This window comes from Protopterus annectens, chromosome 8.part0 (assembly GCF_019279795.1).
Source record: "Protopterus annectens isolate FY-2018-M chromosome 8.part0, PAN1.0, whole genome shotgun sequence".
In the NCBI taxonomy this organism is placed as follows: Eukaryota; Metazoa; Chordata; order Ceratodontiformes; family Protopteridae; genus Protopterus; species Protopterus annectens.
The window spans coordinates 1,517,645,213-1,517,665,126 of NC_056741.1; the positions used below are offsets into that span (position 1 = coordinate 1,517,645,213).

Here is a 19,914-nt window from a genome sequence, read left to right on the forward strand (position 1 = left end):
ATGGTACTCTTTCCAATTTAATTTCATTTTATTTACACTTTGTTGTTAATTTCTTTTTTTTTTTTTTGCTAATCAGGAATGCAAACATTTTTTTCTTAAAGGATATTGAGTTTTCAATCTCCTTAATATGTCCTAATGGTATATTTCAAAATGATAACATACTCAGGTTTCTCAGATTCCATATCACTAGATATGATATTAGACCAAAGTCTTTTTATGTGAACATCTGGAGATACATGTTCACAAAAATGGGATACTCTGGTATCTTCCACAGCTCAAAGTGAATTTATTATTTCAAATTTATAACTGACAATTTAATTTGTTAATCATTCTGGACTTTATACTTTATTGTGCTTTTCTTTTAAATTTTTGTAAACAAGTACTGTTAAAAATGGCTGAGCTGACTATCCCTGTAATACTACATGGGTGTAATGTGATACCTTTTATTAGATTAACATGGGTGCTACATAAAATGTAAATGAGCTTTCAGCTTAATTGAACCCTTCATCTAGAGAATTAATGTTTGATGAGGGGACTTGACCTTCTAATGAAAGTGCAATGGAGCTGTGATCACCTCACGAAGCAGGGATCACAAATCCTAAGAAAAACTCAAATTTGAAGCGCACTGAAAATTAAGAAATCATACACAAATGCATTCTCTTTTTGTTTGGTTTTCTGCAAAGAACAAGCTCTTTTGCACCTCCATATGTGGAAGGGTCATTTCCACATCTTCTGCTATTTAAAATGACCAACTCCTACATTAAACTATCTCAAAGAAAGGGGAAGTCCCCAGGGTAGTATAATCTTAGTCTTTAGTGGATCAGCTATGGAGTCATATACTGGTGCTCAACAATAAGAGAGTCGGTCATTAGTGTGGCAGTTTTATGCCTCACAACTGAAGGGCCTATGCAGTCTGAAAACTTAAGTAGGCTGTAGTATAACCTATGTTAATGCAGTAAAAGGTACCACCTCTGTGTTCTAGTGTTTCCCATAAGTAGATCGACACGTCATTCTCTAGTTTTATTTAACACTGTAGCACTCATTCACTCTACATCAATAATGTTGTATGATTTGTCAAATCTAATAGGGGATCCTGTACCCTTCAAAGATGCTTTGGTCATATGCCCACTGTCAAAGAAGAGTTGAAGTATGAAATAAGCAAGCAACATTTAGAAAAAAAACTGGGTGTCTGTGTAAAGTACATATAATGTTTCCCTATGCATGAAATACCAAGCATTCTGTATGCAAACAGCTATATTAAACAAGTGTTACTTCAAATATACTGAATCCATGCATAAGCAGAGGCACAGGGCCTCAAGCTATTCAGGCACTTTGTTTATGCAGTTACTTAGAATTCAGCATACAAGGACTACAATCACAGATCAATACTGAAAATAACTGGTGGACTTCACACATTTTATTTTTTTTTCTTTTCTCAAAATAACTTTTAATTTTAATTTCATTATTTGGCAGCAAGAAAAGGAAAGGGTTGAAGGAGAAGCAGTCAAATGGGGTACAAGGGGAGGAATGAGAAACTATTTTTATTTGTACACTGAAAACGCACAAAACTGGTCTTCGCTTATCCTGTGCCATTTAGAAAAAGGAAAATTCCCACAGTCCAAAATTTCCATTTCCTCTGATTGTCAGACCATGCACTAATCGAGATGTAATCTTACACAGTCAGTCATACTTTAGGGTTAAATTTAATGCATTTCTTAAATGTCATATTAAATTCAGTTTTATTTTTACAATACAGATAATTCAGTATTGATAAATTATATCATTTCTTGTTACTTGTTCATTTTGGCTCAGAATGCTTTCTAGCAATAAATAAAAGGAAAAGGGAAGAATGTGAAAAGTGTAAAAGTTGAGGTAAGTAGCTCAAATAGCTTTGCATTTTTGTCTTTTTCCAGTGAGTTACTCTGCATTAGTTGCCATTTATACAATATTAACAGGTTCTTGGGAGCATTCATTTTGCAGATTGTCCGCTGCTTTTTCCCACAACCAAGAAGCAATATTGCTGCTATAAAAAACAAACCAGAAGTAAAAGAATAAATAATATAAGCTGTCCCCGCTGTTGGAAAAGATCACTACCCAAGATGGAGAGAACAAACACACATTCCTTTCCCAATGGAAACAAAGTTTACAAACATAATCCTTAACTGATTGCAGCGCTCTGTAGAAAGTACAAAAAGTAGCTTGAATTAGGTTACAACATGTTTTTCTTGCATCAACAGATTATCAGCAATTTGAATATGTCTGGGGAAAGGGAAATACTTACTAAGACTGTGTGATGCTATAGTTGCAATACCAAGTTTACAACCAGAGGGTTACTCATCTGTACAAGTAAAAGAAATAAAATATACAACAGCATATGTGCTACTGATACAGTCTGGAAATAAACAAAAAAGTTTAGTAAAATGTTTGCAAAATTTTCTCTACTTCACAAAAGGGATAAAATATTCCTGGCAGGTCTGGCTGTGGCATTTTTGCAAATTTTTTCTCCAGGGGTTACTCTTTTACTTGCTTTGATGAAACAATGTACATGCTTGTAAATATCTGTAGAGTTGTGATCCATCTGGTGTTCTGGTAGGGAAGGTAGGTGCTGGTTTCAGAAATCTCAGAATCTTGTACAGCAGTGCAAAATGAACAGGCCTTGAAGACCCTAAAAGAGTCACCTACTTTATTAAAGTGCAATACAAAGGAATATTATGGAAACAGGGCAAATAGCTGCATGTACTTGGCTCAGAAGTTGGCAGAAAGTGCTATTAACAGATGTGTAGACAAATAAGGAATGGCTTAGAGTCTAAAGTCATTTAATGCAACTCCTCCAGGCCCCTAAAACCCAATGTCTGCTCTCCTCCTCAGTTTCTTGCTGCTCAATAGAAGATGTGCACCACTGTAGATTTTATCCACAGTTCCACAAATATTTAAAGGGTCTGTGCAGAGACTGGGGCAAACCAACTTTGGTATGGGAGCCATAGCAGTGTGATTCCACTTTCATCTAGTTAAATTCCATCAGTATCTTAAAGGAATTCAAAACGAGTGATGCTTTTACCTCTGTAATTATAAAAGGTCACACATGGTCATAAACAAAGTGCTTTGCAACAGGGACATCAGACAGCTACAGACCTGCCCCAGTGTACCCAGTTCATCTTTGCTAAGACATAGAAAATCCCATTATTTTTAGAACATTTGGCTTCCCAGCTTCTATCAGTCATGCATTAAACATGTGTCTGCATTCTCCTCTGCAGAGGTCGGGTGGGGTCCGAGTTTTGAGATGAGGACTGTGAATAATGTGACGAGGATGCAGATGCTTTGCTGGCCTTGTCAAACTGTACATAACCATCCTGCTTGCCATAGCTGCTAACACTACTGTCACACTGTGTATCCACAAAAGAGCTGCTGTCACTCATGGAACCACGTTGGAACTCACGCTCACAGAGCTCAATGGAACTACTTCCCATCCCCAAAACAAAACGCTGGCTATAGTCATAAAGCCGGTTCTGTCCACTCAGAGTAGTGTAGATGTTGGTGAAGGACATCCCTGTGGGTACCCGTTGCTTATTGGCAGGTCGTAGAGTGGCAGTTTGGCAATTTGATAGAGAGATAGTTGGAGTTGGCTGGTGTTCCTTGAAGGTATTTACACTGTAGTAGCCGTTTGTTGGATCCTGGAAGATAGTAAACACAATTAGGTATTATAAATCATATATATGTTCTATAAAATATATTCAGGTACCAAAACACATTCAGGCTCCACAAAACACATCATATTCAGGTGTCACATGTTGAACTCAGGTGTCATAAATTACACTTAGGTGGAAAAAAAAAACATTCTGTTATCATATTCACATTCAAGTCTAATGATGCAGATTTAAGTATCATGAATTATGCACATGTACAATCTCCAAATAGACACTATATGGGTAGCGCAGACCACTGAAGCCACCGACTTTAAGAAAAAAACATCTTTAATACTGTACCACACTAATTAACTATAGCATATTCATAAACGCTTAATGTTATCACCACGTTTTCATCCTGTACTTTGGGACTTCCTCAGATAACTAATACACTCATATCAAACATTTAAATACTCATTCTTTAAGCCTTATTACATCATCAAATATTTCAATTAATTACAACTGACCTTAAAAAAAAACTGTCTTAATCAGAATGCCCTTTGATATAATATTTACAGATGCAAAAGGCTCCTTCTAATAAATTAAAACGAATATTACCAACACACAGATTCTGAAAGTTATTGTAAATAATATGAACAAAAAATAGTGATTTATTTCCCCAAAACAATTTTAGTTAATATAATACTCCATGTACTTAATGTTAATACCTTTCTTGTGCTACCCTCAAGTGTCCAATGTTCAACAATGTCTTACTCAATACAATTTACAACTAAATTGTCATCCTTTAAAAATCTTCTTTATTTTACAACTATTATGCTATGTATGTTGTTAAAATAATTTGAACTGAAGAATAACTTTTTTAAAACCCCTAAAACTTTTCGACAATCACATTCTTAAGTAATCCTTTTATGAACTACTTAAAATTTTAACTCATGCAAAATCATTATTAACAAATTCTCATATGGGATGAAAACTATAGCCTAGCTGCTCTCAAAACACCGGGGCTAAGGAAATATTTTCATTTAACCCTGGGGTCTCATTGACTTGCAAAACTAATTGATAATATATTTCCTTGCACTCTATCTTTTCTTTGCAAAGCTCTCTCCAGATGTCCTGTGCTACATTTTCCAACATAAAAAATTGAAACCTAGCATTATTACAAGCAGTGGTATGTTTATGTAAGGCATTATTGATGTTCTTATTTTTAATATCATACAGTGTTAATATAGTCTACACTTAAGGGCTCTTTCTACTTTCCTTACATAAAATGCCCTGTATACCACACAATGAGCCAAATATATCACTCTTTTGTTATCACAATTATAATACTCTTTAGCTTTTATCTATCTATCTCTGCTTGGAATGTATATATTGCTTCTACTAATAAAAGTAACTATCTACACTTGCCACACTTATAAGTACCTACTTTTTCTGCCTTATATCTTTGGTCAATTCTTATCTTATTTTTCTAAAATACTTTTGATATTTGTGTCCTTCCTATAAACAAATTTAATTGGCCTGTTGAATAAATTGTCTGTGCTCATGTAATTTCAAAACAACTCACAACATTTAACAGTGCTTTTAATAACATTGGCATCTTTGCTATAATTTAAACAAAACATTACTTTATAGTCTACTCCTTTACTTTTATTGTTATTAATTTCTGTATCATTTCTCCTTGAATTAATGTCTAACCCTTCATGCGTGATCCCTAAAATCAGAATATATTTATCCTTTCTAGCCTCTTTCACTTCCTTTGTCATTTCATTGATTAACTTTTCAGGATACGTCCTCTCCATAAATTTCATTTTATTGCATTCAATGTATAAGTCTTCCTCTAATATCATTCTAGAGGCTCTAATGAATTGATCTTTTAAACTACTTCTGTTTTGTTTATAAGGATGTGAACTTGTGTAATATAGGTGCAAATTAGAAAATGTCTCTTTTCTATGTATGGTGGATTTCATTTTCTTTTCCTCATCTACAAGATGAATATTTACATACAAAAAGTTAAACTTTATTTTCTCCATATTGTAAGTAAATTAAGGAACTCTCTTGTTTGTTCTATATATTCTATAAATTCCTTAAATTTCCATTCTCTCATTGGGTTAATTCTATGCCCATGATATCATATAGGAAAGGGAGAAGTGTTTGGCATTTTGCAGTTAGAGGAAAGTTTGTTGCCCCCCCTCCCCACTAATTTTACAATAACCCCAATAGATCAGGGAACCACATCTTGTGGGAAATGTAAAGCTTGTAAAGATATAGTAAAAAGTTTTAGTAAAATAAATGGTCTTAATTTTAGTGTTAAAGGTCAATATGGATGTGATACAGAGGGCATTATTTATGCCCTGAAATTCCCTTGTAATAAATGTTTTGTGGGGGAGAGCAAGAAATCTTTCAAAGTGAGGTTATTGGAGCATGTAAGAGATATTGCTAAGAAAAAAAAGAAAGTTCTATAGCTGAACATTTTAATAAAGTTCATGGGAGGAGTCTGTAGGTTTACAAGGTACTGTGTAAGAAAAAATAAGTGTTGCTCAGTATGAGAATGTGGATATTAAAAACAAATTGCTATTTAAAGAATCAGTATATATTTTAAAATTTGATACTTTAGCCCCAAAGGGGTGAAATTTAGAATGCAACTGGAAGTTTTTTATTTAACTGTTTTATTGAAATGCTTAATTAAGTGTTAAATACTTAATAGGTATGTGTATATAAGGCAGGTGTCTTTTGGTAATGTTTTACTCCTTGATCGCTTTTTGCCTGGATGTCAGAGAGAAGAATAAAGTGTTTTGGATACTGGCTGGTTGTTTTTTTTTTATTTTTTTTCAAGATTGGTGGTGGTGATATTATAAAACAAATTTAATTGTCCTGTTGAATACATTATCTGTGTTCATGTAATTTCGAAACAGCTCCCAACATTTAACAGTGCTTTTAATAACATTGGCATCTTTGTTATAATTTAAACAAAATGCTCCTTTATAGTCCACTCCCTTACTTTTATTGTTATTAATTTCTGTATAATTTCGCCTTGAATTAATTTCTAACCCTTTATGAGTGGTCAAAACTAAAAAAAAAATAAAAAATAAAAAATAAAAATGCACCACGCGGACTGTCAGACAAGTATTTTAATAACCAAACATTAAAATATCCAGCAGTTAAAAGTTGGTTAAGCGCTTTCATCAATCAAAGAATGATTTCATCAGAACACAATAAAACAAATTAATTAAGCTTATATACTCTCCAAATTCAAATATTTAACTAATTAAATAATTAATTCTTAAAGATACTCCATTAATGCCATAGTTAAAAACTATTTTAAATATAACAATAGTCAATTTCTAAATAAATAAATATACAAGTAGGTTTATATATACATGTATATTACCATTTTATATATGTTCTTGTCCACATTTCCAGGTGTGCTTTTTATTTTTTGGGCTGTTTTAATCTATTATCCCTTTCTTTTAATACTGGTAACATAGATAAATAGTCATTCAGACCAGGAAGAAAATTTGAAGCTAGCCTAAGCTGCCACATTAACTCTTTCTTGAGCAAACAATTTTTCCAATCTCCCCCTCTAGCATCAAATTCAACAATGTCAATGATGCCAAATTTAAACCCTACATAACCCTTACAAGCTATTGAATGCCTGTAAAGGGCATTGGTCTTTTTTTTATTTTTTATTTTGTAAAAATGTTCGTAAATCCTGCATTTGAGAGCCCTCTCGGTTTTGCCAATATAAAATCCACTGCAGGTGTTACATAGGGCGATGTATACTAACCTGCTCATGTGGCAATTCCCCTTTCTTAAATGTAGAACATTCCCCCCCATATTGTTTAAAATAATAGGTGAGGTCTGCAAAATATTTTGGCATTGTGAGCATCGCCCACAAGCTTTAGTACTTTCACCCAGATTACATTTAATACCTCCAACTCTCTCCAAATTGGTTTTCAAATTGATGCCCACCTTAGTGGCAAAAGTGGGTTGTATACCACCTTTCCCATATACATCACTGTTGGTTTTAAAAATGCCCCAATTTTTATATAGGACATCTTTAATTCTATTAGAGAGTAGACAATACTGTATAATACAGGCATAGTTAAAATCCACCTGTTATGTACTGGAAGGTGTATGAAAGTTTAGATCTTCTGTTTTTTGATCTCTGTCAGGTTTTATATGTCTTGCTCCATTGCCTAACAGTGGTTTATATTTACTTCCCCATTGAACTAAAACTTCTCCTAAGACAGATTCAAGTAAATTAATAGGGTACCCTCTTTCAGAAAACATAGCCATCAATCTGCTAAACTCATACTTGACATCATCTCTTTCAGATGTCATTTTAGCAATTCTAATAGCCTGTCCCTTTACGATACTTATCTTTTGACCCTTAGGATGATGGCTATAGTAGTGCAGGTAAGTGTTACAAAATGTAGGTTTACGGTATTTATTAGATTTAAATCCTTGCTCCTTTTTAGAAATCTTGACATCCAGAAAATTAATTTCAGACTTGTCAACTTAGTAAATTTTAAAAAGGTGGTGGTGTTATTTAGATATTCTATAAAATCTGGTATATCAGTAAAATTGCCTCCCCATGAAACAAATTTATCATCCAAAATTCTATGATATAAAATAATATCTGGTTTATATTTGCTATTTAAAACGTATTGCATCTCCCACCCAAGTAACATTAAATTGGCATATAGGGGAGTGCATGCTGCTCCCATGGCTACTCCTCGGATTTGTTGGTAGCACTCACCCTCAAAAAATATGTAATTATTATCCAACACTTTATGAGTGGTCCCTAAAATCAGACTATATTTATCTTTTCTAGTCTCTTTCACTTCCTTAATCACTTCATTGATTAATGTTTCAGGATACTTCCTCTCCATAAACATCTCCTTCATTTTATTGCATTCAATGTAGAAGTCTTCCTCTAATATCATTCTTGAGGCTCTAATGAACTGACCTTTTAAACTACTTCTTTGTTGTTTATAAGGATATGAACTTGTGTAATATAGATATGATTTAGAAAATGTCTCTTTTCTATGTATGGTGGATTTGAATTGATTTTCCTCATCTACAAGATGGATATTAACATCTAAAAAGTTAACCTTTGTTTTCTCCATATTATTCACTGACATTACAAAAAATACAGATGTCATCCAAGAACCTTTTATACAAATTCCAGTACTGTACATAGGGAGAATTAAAAATATTTTTTCCCCATACTTGTAAAATAATATTGGCATAGCTTGTGGCACAACTAGCTCCCATACTTACCTCACTTATTTGCTTATAAAATTCTCCTTCAAAAAATGTAATTATTTTTAAGCACAACTTTCATAAATTCAAGCAGAACCCTAAAATCTTTAAAATCAAAATTACCCCACTTAACCATTGTTTCCTTAAACCAATTTATACTGATATTGTGGTATATAACTGAAAAGAGGTGTATAATATGTATTGTTACAAAAATTATATTTGTATTGTAGTGTTTTTTCTACCATTCTTAGGAAATTCCAATAATCTTTTATTATAGCATTGTACCCTGTCCACATTTACTTTAATCTATTATCAACACAAGTTTTTGATTCATTTGTGATCACTGCTTGTAATAAAGCTAGGTTTCAGTTTTTTGTATTGGAAAAGGTAGCACAGGACATCAGGGGAGGCTTTTGGGAAGAAAAGATAGAGTACAAGGAAATATGTCTGTAATTACCCTTGCAAGCCAATGAGACCCCAGGGTTAAATGAAAATATTTCCTTAGCCCAGGCGTTAAAGTTGAGGGCAGAAAGGCTATAGCTTTCATTGCAGAATGTGATTTTAGACAAGTTTTTAGGGCTTTTAAATAAGTTATTCTTCAATTCAAATTATTTTAACAATGTACTTAGCATAATAACAGTTTTAACCTAAAGAAACTTTTAGAATTTTTTAAAGGATGACAATTTAATTGTAAAAGTATTTCGTAAGAAATTGTTGAACATTGGCCACTAGAAAGATTTTAACATTAAGTACATGGAGTATTACATTAACTAAAAGTTTTTTTTGGAAAATAAATCACTCATTTTTTATTTGTATTATTTATGATAACTTTCAGGATTTATTTGTTGGCAATATTAGTCTGTAATTTGTTAGAAGGAACCATTTGCATCTGTAAATATTATATCAAAGGGCATTCAGATTAAGACAGTTTTTTAAGGTCAATTGTAATTAACTAAGGTATTTGATGATGTAATAAGACTTAAGGAATGGATATTTAAATGTTTGCTATGTGTGCATTAGTTGTCTGAGGAAGTCCCAAGTTTGGAACTAAAACATGGTGATAATGTTAAGCGTTTATGAATATTTTATAGTTAATGTGTGTGGTATACTATTAACAATGGTTTTTATTAAAGTCAGTGGCTTCAGTGGTCTGCATTGCCCATAATGTGTCTATTTGGAAAGTGTTACTGGAGGTGTGATCGGCACTTTTGGGCACTAGGCTTCATTTAGTTTGTGAATTATATACATGTATTATAACTTGTGCAGGTAACTATAAGCAAATGTGGTTACTTTCATGAGTGATAAATGTTAAACACTATCAGGTGACTTAAATCAAGCAGTGAGGCTAGATTCTTTTTAGTTTTCTTGACCACTAAAAATAGTAAATATAAACAAAGCGTTATTTCTATTCAGAATGAGGCAAGGTGGTGCTCTCACCCAAAGTAAAATCTTAGGAAGGCCACTCTCCAAACCCTAGATTAGAACTTCTGGAAGACTAAGCATATAAAGTAATTTAGAGTATTTGCACATTTTCAGCACATATTTATGTACGAAGAAAGCAAGGCATTGAAAATATTAAGAAATCACTGAATAATAATTCAATGTGCTCTTAAACCATATGCAGAAGGCTTCATTTGTAGTGTTTTAATGTCCTTCTCCTTCCTCAACAGTCTACTGTTATACTCAGAGCATTAAGTGCCCCTGCCCTTCCCAGCATGCTTCACTGTTGTCAGGTTTTGTGCACAGCATTCCATTAAGCTTTGTTAACAAGAACATTCCAATGACTACAGTTAATTATGAGGTACCAGTATACTATTCTTCTGCAGACTTTAAAACAACCTTGTATTGTTAGCTGCAGCTTGGCACACTACAATATGTGACATTGTTAGCTGGAGAAAGCCATCAGCTCCAGATGCATTTGTTTGAGTAATGTGACATGACAAAAAGAATATTTTTTTGTGATGAAGACACAACCTGTGCTTACTGTGAGGCCAAAGGCAATGATCAGCGCAGCATTCATCCCCTCTAGATTTATTATTCCATTTCTGTACCCAATGTGGAATTTTTTTTCAGTGACAACATTCATCCAAAATTATTTCTGAAGAACTAAAAATACATATGAAATTAATATTAATCTGATAGTTATCTATGACAGAAAACACTAGAAAACTGAAGTGCTTTGACAACTTTTGTTGGACCAACATTGGTCTTATAATTCAGCCAACATGAACTTTCAGACTCATGAGGCTTTTGATGAGAGCTTAACCTGCTTTGCTCCAGGTGAATTTGAACTATCAGTAGGATGTATTATAAAATCTATAATAATCCATTAAATGGAATGACATCTCCAATGTGTTCTAGTGTTTCATCTCAGTTGACCAGACTGATATTTCTCCTTTCATACTTTATTTAGCCATAACAGTGAAGCAGGTACCAACATATAACAGCATTTCTACCACTAAGATCAGAGAGACATAAAAATACATTCTGAAACCTAAAGCAAAAAAGCAAATGATAACTGAATGAAAGCTAGAATCCCTGAAATGTTTTCATTTGCTGCAAACAATGAGGCAATTTCATGGCTGGCATAACTGGTGCATTTCCAACATGTGTCTGTGTGGTGTGTGTGTATGTGCATGTTTATGTGTGACTTACATTCTTATTAATGAGTAGAAATGGATACATTAGGCAAAATATTCAACATCTATTGTCTACTGTCTTTTTTTCCGGACTGACAGCATATGTTTATTCATTCTCTGATTATTCACTTAATCCAGTTCAGGCCATGGGAGAACCATGCATATTCTAGCACTTAATGGGCATGAAATACAACAAATAGTCTGTGGCTGGGAATCAATCATTGCAAGATACACACACACACACACACACACACACACACACACACACACACACACACACACACACACACACACACCATGTGTGCCTATGGGCAATTTGGAAGACAGCTAATTTTCCCACGGCATGTGTTTTGGGATGTGGAAAGAAATTACAGTACACAGTGAAAATATGATTTTAACACAGACAGGACATGCAGACTACTCACAGAAGGCATATCATTTAAGAGAGGGTACCTTAAGTCAGCAATGCTAATCAATGTGCCAAAATACTACTGCACCAATAAATAATATATATATATATATATATATATATATATATATATATATATATATTATACATATGTGTGTATGTGTATATATATATATATATATATATATATATATATATATATATATATATATATATATATATATATAGATCTACTTTCAAATCTGGAAATACTGAAATACTGAGTTTCAGTATCTTGAGACCAGAAATCCAAATGTCCAAAATCAGGAACGGTTATAATTGCAAACATTACTTTAGCGAAAGTTCAAAATATTGAATCTTCTAAATCCAACATTCACCCCCTTCAACTTGTGTACACACCAAAATGTGAAACAGTGTCAGTTATATCCACTCTTCTGTGCACAGTGGATAACAATTAACATATGGAAATCACGAGGTATATTAATGTCACATTTTTCCTCCTCTTACATTTGTAACACTCTTGCAATAGCTTTCAAAAAATCAGATGTGGAGTAGGCAGACTTGTTTTTAAGTATACTTTCAAATTGAGCAGGTGTTCTAGGTAATTTCTTCTTAGGAGATGGCGGACACTCACTAGCCGTACAAGCTCTTAACTCTTCAACTCTGTCTTGCTCCCTTGCAAGCGTGGGCATCAGTACAGATAAATCGGTTGCTCTAACACCTAAAAGGCACCTTAACCTAAGATGCCAGACTTCCACACAGGTTTGTGTTCAAGGAAGGACCGGAGTATTGGGAATTGAAACATTCCAAAATGTGTTAGGGAAAAGGGGAGGAAATCTGCAAAATTATGTAGTTCTAGTGCAGAATTTTCTAACTCTTCCCATCACATACCAGTCAAATTTGCCCTCTATTGAAAAAATTTCTTTTAAAGACTGAAATGCTGAAATAACTTCCTCTTCTGGCAGGGAAGCTAAAACCACCAAAGTTTTCACTGATAGCTGAAAAGACAAACTGGAAATAAACAGTGAAACCAGTCCTAACTGCTGGTCTTTCTCCATATATTCTGATCAAAATGGAACAAGCACTCCTTAGAAACTGCTCCATTAACTTGTAATTGAATACTATTTATTGTGGCAACCCAAAGTCACATAGGACATACTTCAAACTAGTTTCAAAACCATTTTCAGACAGGAGATGGAACACACAGTGCCACATTAAATTATTTGCCTTTAATGACTTTTTTTGTCATTAAACAAAACAGTAATGGCACTGACTTGCTACAGCCTCCATACTTTACAAGTCCATGTATACTACACAACTGCGACAAATTATGCCCTTGTAAAAGTAGGTTCTATTCATCAGCCAGATCATTGCCCTACTCAAGTGAAATAGATTATTTACTGTTGTGAACACTAAAACAGTGTTGTCTATAGCCTCATCTATCACTCCTTTTTCTAGAAAGTGGCCAGTTTTTCATAGGGAATAAACTTATATCAATATTCTGTAATGTAAAGTTAGGTATACAGTTTTGCCTAGTGCCCTTCTTCTGTACTCTGCCTACTTGCTGCAGTAAGGCTTTCCTTGTTGCGAAATTAGGGATATAATCTATAAAAGTGGAAGCTAAAGCATCATCTACAAAAGGCAAGGTGTATCACGAGATACCTCAGCCCTGTGTTTCATTTCAACACACAAGGTGTATTTTTTTATTTCTGCTGTATCTTCAGCAAGAATATTTGGGACTGATTTTACAAGCTGTTCACCAGATGATAGCATTGCCGTAACAGCCCTGCCCTTGCATTTACTAGCTGCTTTCCACTTATAATGCTAGTACTTTTTTTACTTAATAGTACGCTCTAAGAACTTGCTTACGATTTTGTGACATTGTTGTGTTGTAAATAGCTCTAATATTCCCCAGGGAAGGAAACTTCACATTGGCCATGTATATTTTGGGTACAACACACATCCTGTTAAAGGGATAATAACTTGTTTAAAGTATCATTGCTTGTAATGTAAGGTTAATCAGGATATAGAGACATGATAAACTAAGATTTCAAAATTATAAACTTTTGTGATTCTGGTCTCGAGATACTGAAATTTGGCATTTCAGTATTTCGAGATTTGAAAGTAGATCCATTTATATATATATATATATATATATATATATATATATATATATATATGTATATATATATATATTCCTGTAATTTATAGTGCTTGCAGCCTTCTAGCAGAGCCTGGAATAATGACGAACTCTAACAATTGTTAAGTTTTACACTCTTGGAGCTGAGTTCCTGCATATTGTTTATTTGTTATTCTCGTATCCTTTTTTACAATAATTTCTATAATAAATTTTCAGATATACTAGATAAGATACTATTAAAAGCTATACTTGGGGTAGTATGCTCCCCCAGGCAGTAACACAGTGCTTTACTCAATATTTGGTCTCTATGATCCCTCAAGGTAGGTAGGTTAATTAGTAATTGTAATGGGCTATGTGCGATTCTAAGATGCCTACAGCCTTTGCTGTGCTACCAGACTTAAAATTTTACATTAGCACTAAATGCCAGTTCAAAACTTCTAAGTTTAAGAATAGCCCTTTATGTTCAATAGAGATATGCATGACAATATGTGTACAATCTATATGTTGAAAGTAGTACTGCAGGCATTGCATCATGGCTTAGACATATACATACAGCCCTAGTGCTGACCTGCAGGTACAGCTGGCACAAAAATGGCTCTAGAATGGAGCAAACCACATGCTTTAGAGCAGTGCTGATTCAGGAGTCATCCCTTTCAAACACTGGAGATCACCCAGTGCTAGTCCTTTCAGGCTATCTAAACTTTTGTAGGTAAGGCTTACAACATGCCAGCACTATAGTGCCTTGCTTGACACTGTGTGCATAACAATGTTTTCTAGGTGGTGCTGTGCAGATGTCTAGCTTCTGGGAATCTTGGAGGTTTAGTGGTGGCCTCTGCAGTCATCATCTTACACCAGAAACAGTAATAATATTAATTGACATTGAATGTTTCTGAATCTTATTATGTTTCTGACAGAGTATGAATTCTTTAGACTTGCTGTACTGGCATAACATCAAGAAAACTTAGGCTTACTATGTCCCTTGATATGACTTCATTCTGAGGGGCGGAGCTAGGTTTTACATTTAGAGTGGCACTGTAGGGTGGCAGACACCTTCTGCAATGCTGCTTATTATTTTTTTTTAATGGTAAAAAAAAATAATAAAAAAATGTTGAGTATCAGTTTTATGCCACTATGATTAACTTCTCCTACAAGCAGGGCTACTTTTACATGGTTATTAAAAATTAATTTCCATTTTCATAAGATGAAATCATGGGAAATATGCAAAGGATTATAGTGTTACATCAGGTTAATACCTCAATTCCATTACTAATGTTTAGCACTTCAATATATGCATACACAAAATTAAAACAGATAAACTAAATAGCAGCACTTCCAAATGGCCATAGCTCACATAAAACTCAACTATTTTATTGATATAACAATTACAATCAGTTATGTACTTTTGTCCATAGTATCAGGATTTCTTCAGAATTATTAAACTAAGCAGAGTGCTAAATATGGCAAATTAGTAGTCTTACAGGCAGTAATATAATTTAATCTAACATAACACAGTCTATGAATTCTCATGTTTTCCATGACCTAGGCAATACGTTTTCAGAATTTATTTTTGCATTTGCCTTGAAAAATATAAACACAGTGTGCTTATTACTTTTAGGGACTGGAATGTTGCACAGGTTATTAAAACTTTTTGAGCTTACCTTTATGTGTAAACTTCAATTTACTTTTCTTCTTCCAAAAATGTATATTGTACATGTCAGTTTAACACATACATTTAATTTTATTCTAATAATTGTAAATTTTCATTTCTGATAATTTATGGTCATGAACAGTGATCACTTTATTTATTTACATTTTGTTGACTGGGTTAGTCCACTAGTCAATGGCCTCTTTCCAGGAGAAACCCTGGGTGGTACTTATACTGACTAGTGAAATTTGGCAAAAGCACTGAGGAACATCTCCTACTATTCATTGTATTGTTGTGAGTGGGAACCATTTTGGAGGAGCACTTCCTGTTTCCATTCCAGGCACAGAGGTGGCCCACAGAAATGGGGGGGGGGGCAGATGGAGAGAGAAGGAGATGATGGAATAGTGAAATAAATGAAGGGGGAAGTAAATGCTGAGACCGAAGAATGTGTGCAGGATTCTGAAGAAATGTTTTAAAGAAACATATTTGATGAAAATGAGTCAGCAAATAATGGATGTATAATTACAACCCTCCAGTCAGGAGGGCTGTGGGATGATTTACTTAAAGAAATGGTAGTGCAAAGTGATCAAGATAATGAAGGACATGTTTCCTTGGGGGACATTATGAAGAAAATAGAAAAGGAGGATGCAGAGACAACCCTGAAGAAAAGTGGTGAGATGGAAAAGAAAACATATACGGAGAAAGTAAAAGAAGGCAGAAGAAAAGTAAAAATGGAACTAAGTGGTAAGGATTCAAAGTAAAGAAAAAAAAAGAAATGGACAGGTATGAAGTGTAGGTCAATTTAATTGCTCCTTTGGTTGTAAAAGCACATGAGGTAAGAGCATTTATTCTTTTTAACAAAGAGACATCTTGTGACATATTTGAGACTGATTTTTTCAATTGAAATGTTTCTATTGGAAAAGGGGAACAGGGGCAAAACACAGAATGAAAAAGTTAAAAAGAAATCAAATACTTTGAGAATTAAATCAAAGATATAAATGACAAGATATTACATTTGAAATAAAACTGTTTTGTCACTAGGATCTTTAACTGCAGGTATAAGATTATATATTCACTTGAGTAAAGAAGCTTTCTGTGATTTCAAATTTAAAACTGATATTTTATTGGACAACTTTATGTTAGAGGTAGAAAAAAGAAAAAATGTATTTCCATGGAATTATTGTCTTTATTTAGAGTAGATAAGATGAAATAGAAGAAAGTGATGTTAGAATTATTTATTAACCCAGTGTGACAGTGTAAAAAAGGATGATAAGAATTTTGTGAAAAGGGATTGGGAAGAGGAAGTGAGTTTGAAAGTTCAAAATGATTCTATTGTTCATGTTCCTTGTGCGACATTTGTAAATAATTGAAAAGGTACTTAAAAATATATAGACCAAGTGAAAGCTTGTTTTTCTTTTGGGATTTGTCACACTTAATTAGAGACTGATAAGGTTATATGCAATCACTGTGGGGAAAAGGCCACACACTAAGTAAGTATAGGACTAATTATAGAATTTGTGAAAAAGACAATGATTTTGGTTTGGCTGTTAGGAAAGCTCAGAAAGGAATACATAGGTGAAAAGTACAGAAGATGAAGTTGGGAAATGAAGAGGAGATATGCAATCTTCTGAAAGAGGAAGATTGTTCGGGAGAAGGAATTATTATTTCAGAGTAATATAGGTAAGCAGAAAGAAAGTCAAGAAATCAATGTAGAGTTAGAAAACACATTTGCAGTGTTGGATAGTGAACAAACTAAAGAAGAATGGTGGATCTAAATAAAAAATCTATAGATCAAAGGGTAATATTAAGGAAAATGAAATGTGAAACTTGAAAGTGAAAAATTTGGTAAAGGGAAAAGAATAATTTTAGGTTAGTATCATTAAATGGAAATAGTTATGATTAAGCATATTAAAATGATGTTTAAAGTTAAAAGAAGATGTAATATGTCTTCATGATCAAAGGTTTATTACTGAATTAGGAAGATTATGGATGGAAAGGGTATGGAATAATAAGGTTACATTTGGAATTTAGGACAAGAAGTGAGTTCAGGTGTGGTTTTTATGTTTACTAATAAAATAAAGGTGTTAAATATGACTACCATTAAAGCTGGGAGAGGAATAGTCATGGATATTTGGTGGGATAATGATATGTATAACATTTGTGCATGTATAAATTCCTATTAATATAAAGAGAGGAAACAGTTATTTGATGAAGTAAAAAATATGTATTTGTTAATTTGAGCATTATATTGATGGGGATTTGAACTGTGATTTTAGGAAAGAAAACAAAATGGGAGTGGTATTAAAATATGGAGGTTTAAAATTATGGGGCCAGGTTCATTGGATGTATAAGAGAGGCAGGGTAAAACAAAAAAATATTATTTTGTGTTATCAAGACAGATTAATGAGATTGATGGAGGAGTACTATTTTTTCACAGATCATGTGCACTATGGATTGAAGTTGAAGAAACTGTAAGGTTATTAAGAAAGGGAAAGTGATTAAAGGATTATTATGAAGGAATGTTAAAGTATGATTAAAATAGATGTTATTCAGCTATGGCTGGATCATTTAACTTTATTTTATTTTTTTAAGCATGGTGTGATTGATGAGATGATATTGAGAAAAAAACATAAAAAGATTTATTTAGAGGTAGAAATAGAGAGAATGGGTAAAAATGGGGAGTTGTATAAAATATTCAAGGAGTTAGAATCTAATAATAAAGATTATTTCAATACACAGCAAGGGTTGCATAAGGAAAATAAAAAAAAAAATAGAAAGTTTCATGAATAAGCAAAGATTTTTTACAAGGTAGAAGAGATATCACCTTTGAGGGAAAATAAGTTAAAGAAGAGAGTATTTTATTAAGAGAAACAAATGATATAGATAGAAACATTGTGAAAGATCAAAATACAATAATGAAGGTAATTCAAAATGATATTATTTATATGTATAAACAGAAGGCTATATTAAATAAGAAGAAATGGAGACTGAAGTTGTTTTCTCAGCAGACAATATGACAGTTAGAATGACTAATAGAAATTGGGGAATTAAATGATGTTTTGAAATTGGTAAGAGAAGCATTCATAACAGGTTTTGGTGTGGTAAGACATGTTTTTTTATAAAAATTATCAGATGTGGTAAAATGACAGTTTTGTTAACATTCTCAATTAATTGTTAGATAGGGGGTTTATGTGCAAAGAGATTTGTCAAGGAGTGGAAAAATATTTTGAAAAAGAAAGTGAAAAATGTTACATAACTAACTTGAGACCAGATACTTTGACTAATGCAGATAATAAACGTTTTTATAAAAATTCTTCAGATGCATTTTGAGAAGGTGTTACATGAAGTGGTGATAGCAGGTATGTGTTAAGGGAAAAATAGTAAGGATTTGTTATTATTAGTGAATGAAGTTGTGGATTATTTGATTTATAAAGATGAATAAGTTAAAATGATAGTAGGTGATGATGAGGATTATAAAATCACCAAGATAATTTTCTCCACAGCTACACTCACACTGTTGTCTGTTATCACACAAACTTCTCCCAGACACCTCCACACTAAGAATGGAAGCATCCTGTGTGCATCACTTCCTCTTCATAAAATAATTAAATCAAAGACTGATGATATAATTGACATATATTATGACTGATTTGCCACCAAGATTTTTGATTGCAGATATAAGATTTATTCACTTGGGTAATGAAACTTTGTGCAGATTCACATTTAAAATTGACATTTTTCTGAACACCTTTAGAAAATAGACAATTTAATATTTTTATGCAGTATGGAATTCAAATAAAAATTTTGAATGTTATTAAGTCAGTGTATGCTAGGGAGTGTTTGGTGGTTCACTAGGGAAATAGTTAAAGTATGGAGTGAAACAAGGGTATTCTATGAACAGTGTTTAATTTAACCATGAATGCAACTAGAGGTGAGTTAAAAGTTATTATGAGAAAGGCTGAGTATAATATACTAGGGTATGTGCAGATTCCATTTTTTCTCTTGTCTTATGCATACAATACCAATATAATTACTAAGAATAAAACGTGAATGAAAGAAGCTTTGATATATTTAAATAACTTACTGAAGGAAGCAGATTTGACGTTAAGTAAGGGAAAAGCAAAGGATTAGGAGAAGTTGTTAAGGTAGAAGGAATTTAGTTTTCTGGAACT

The 19,914-nt window shown here is 33.1% G+C and overlaps 1 protein-coding gene across 1 annotated transcript in view; it reads right to left on the reverse strand.

The window, feature by feature from the left end:
• Positions 1 to 1,395: 1,395 nt before the first annotated feature.
• The window catches only part of KIRREL3 (kirre like nephrin family adhesion molecule 3), a 2,095,651-nt gene continuing 2,077,132 nt past the window's right edge, over positions 1,396 to 19,914 (reverse strand). The window contains exon 15 of the mRNA XM_044081102.1: positions 1,396 to 3,671. Within this exon, the coding sequence (XP_043937037.1) occupies positions 3,225 to 3,671 (447 nt within the window). The 3' untranslated portion in view covers positions 1,396 to 3,224. The remainder of the gene's footprint in view (positions 3,672 to 19,914) is intronic.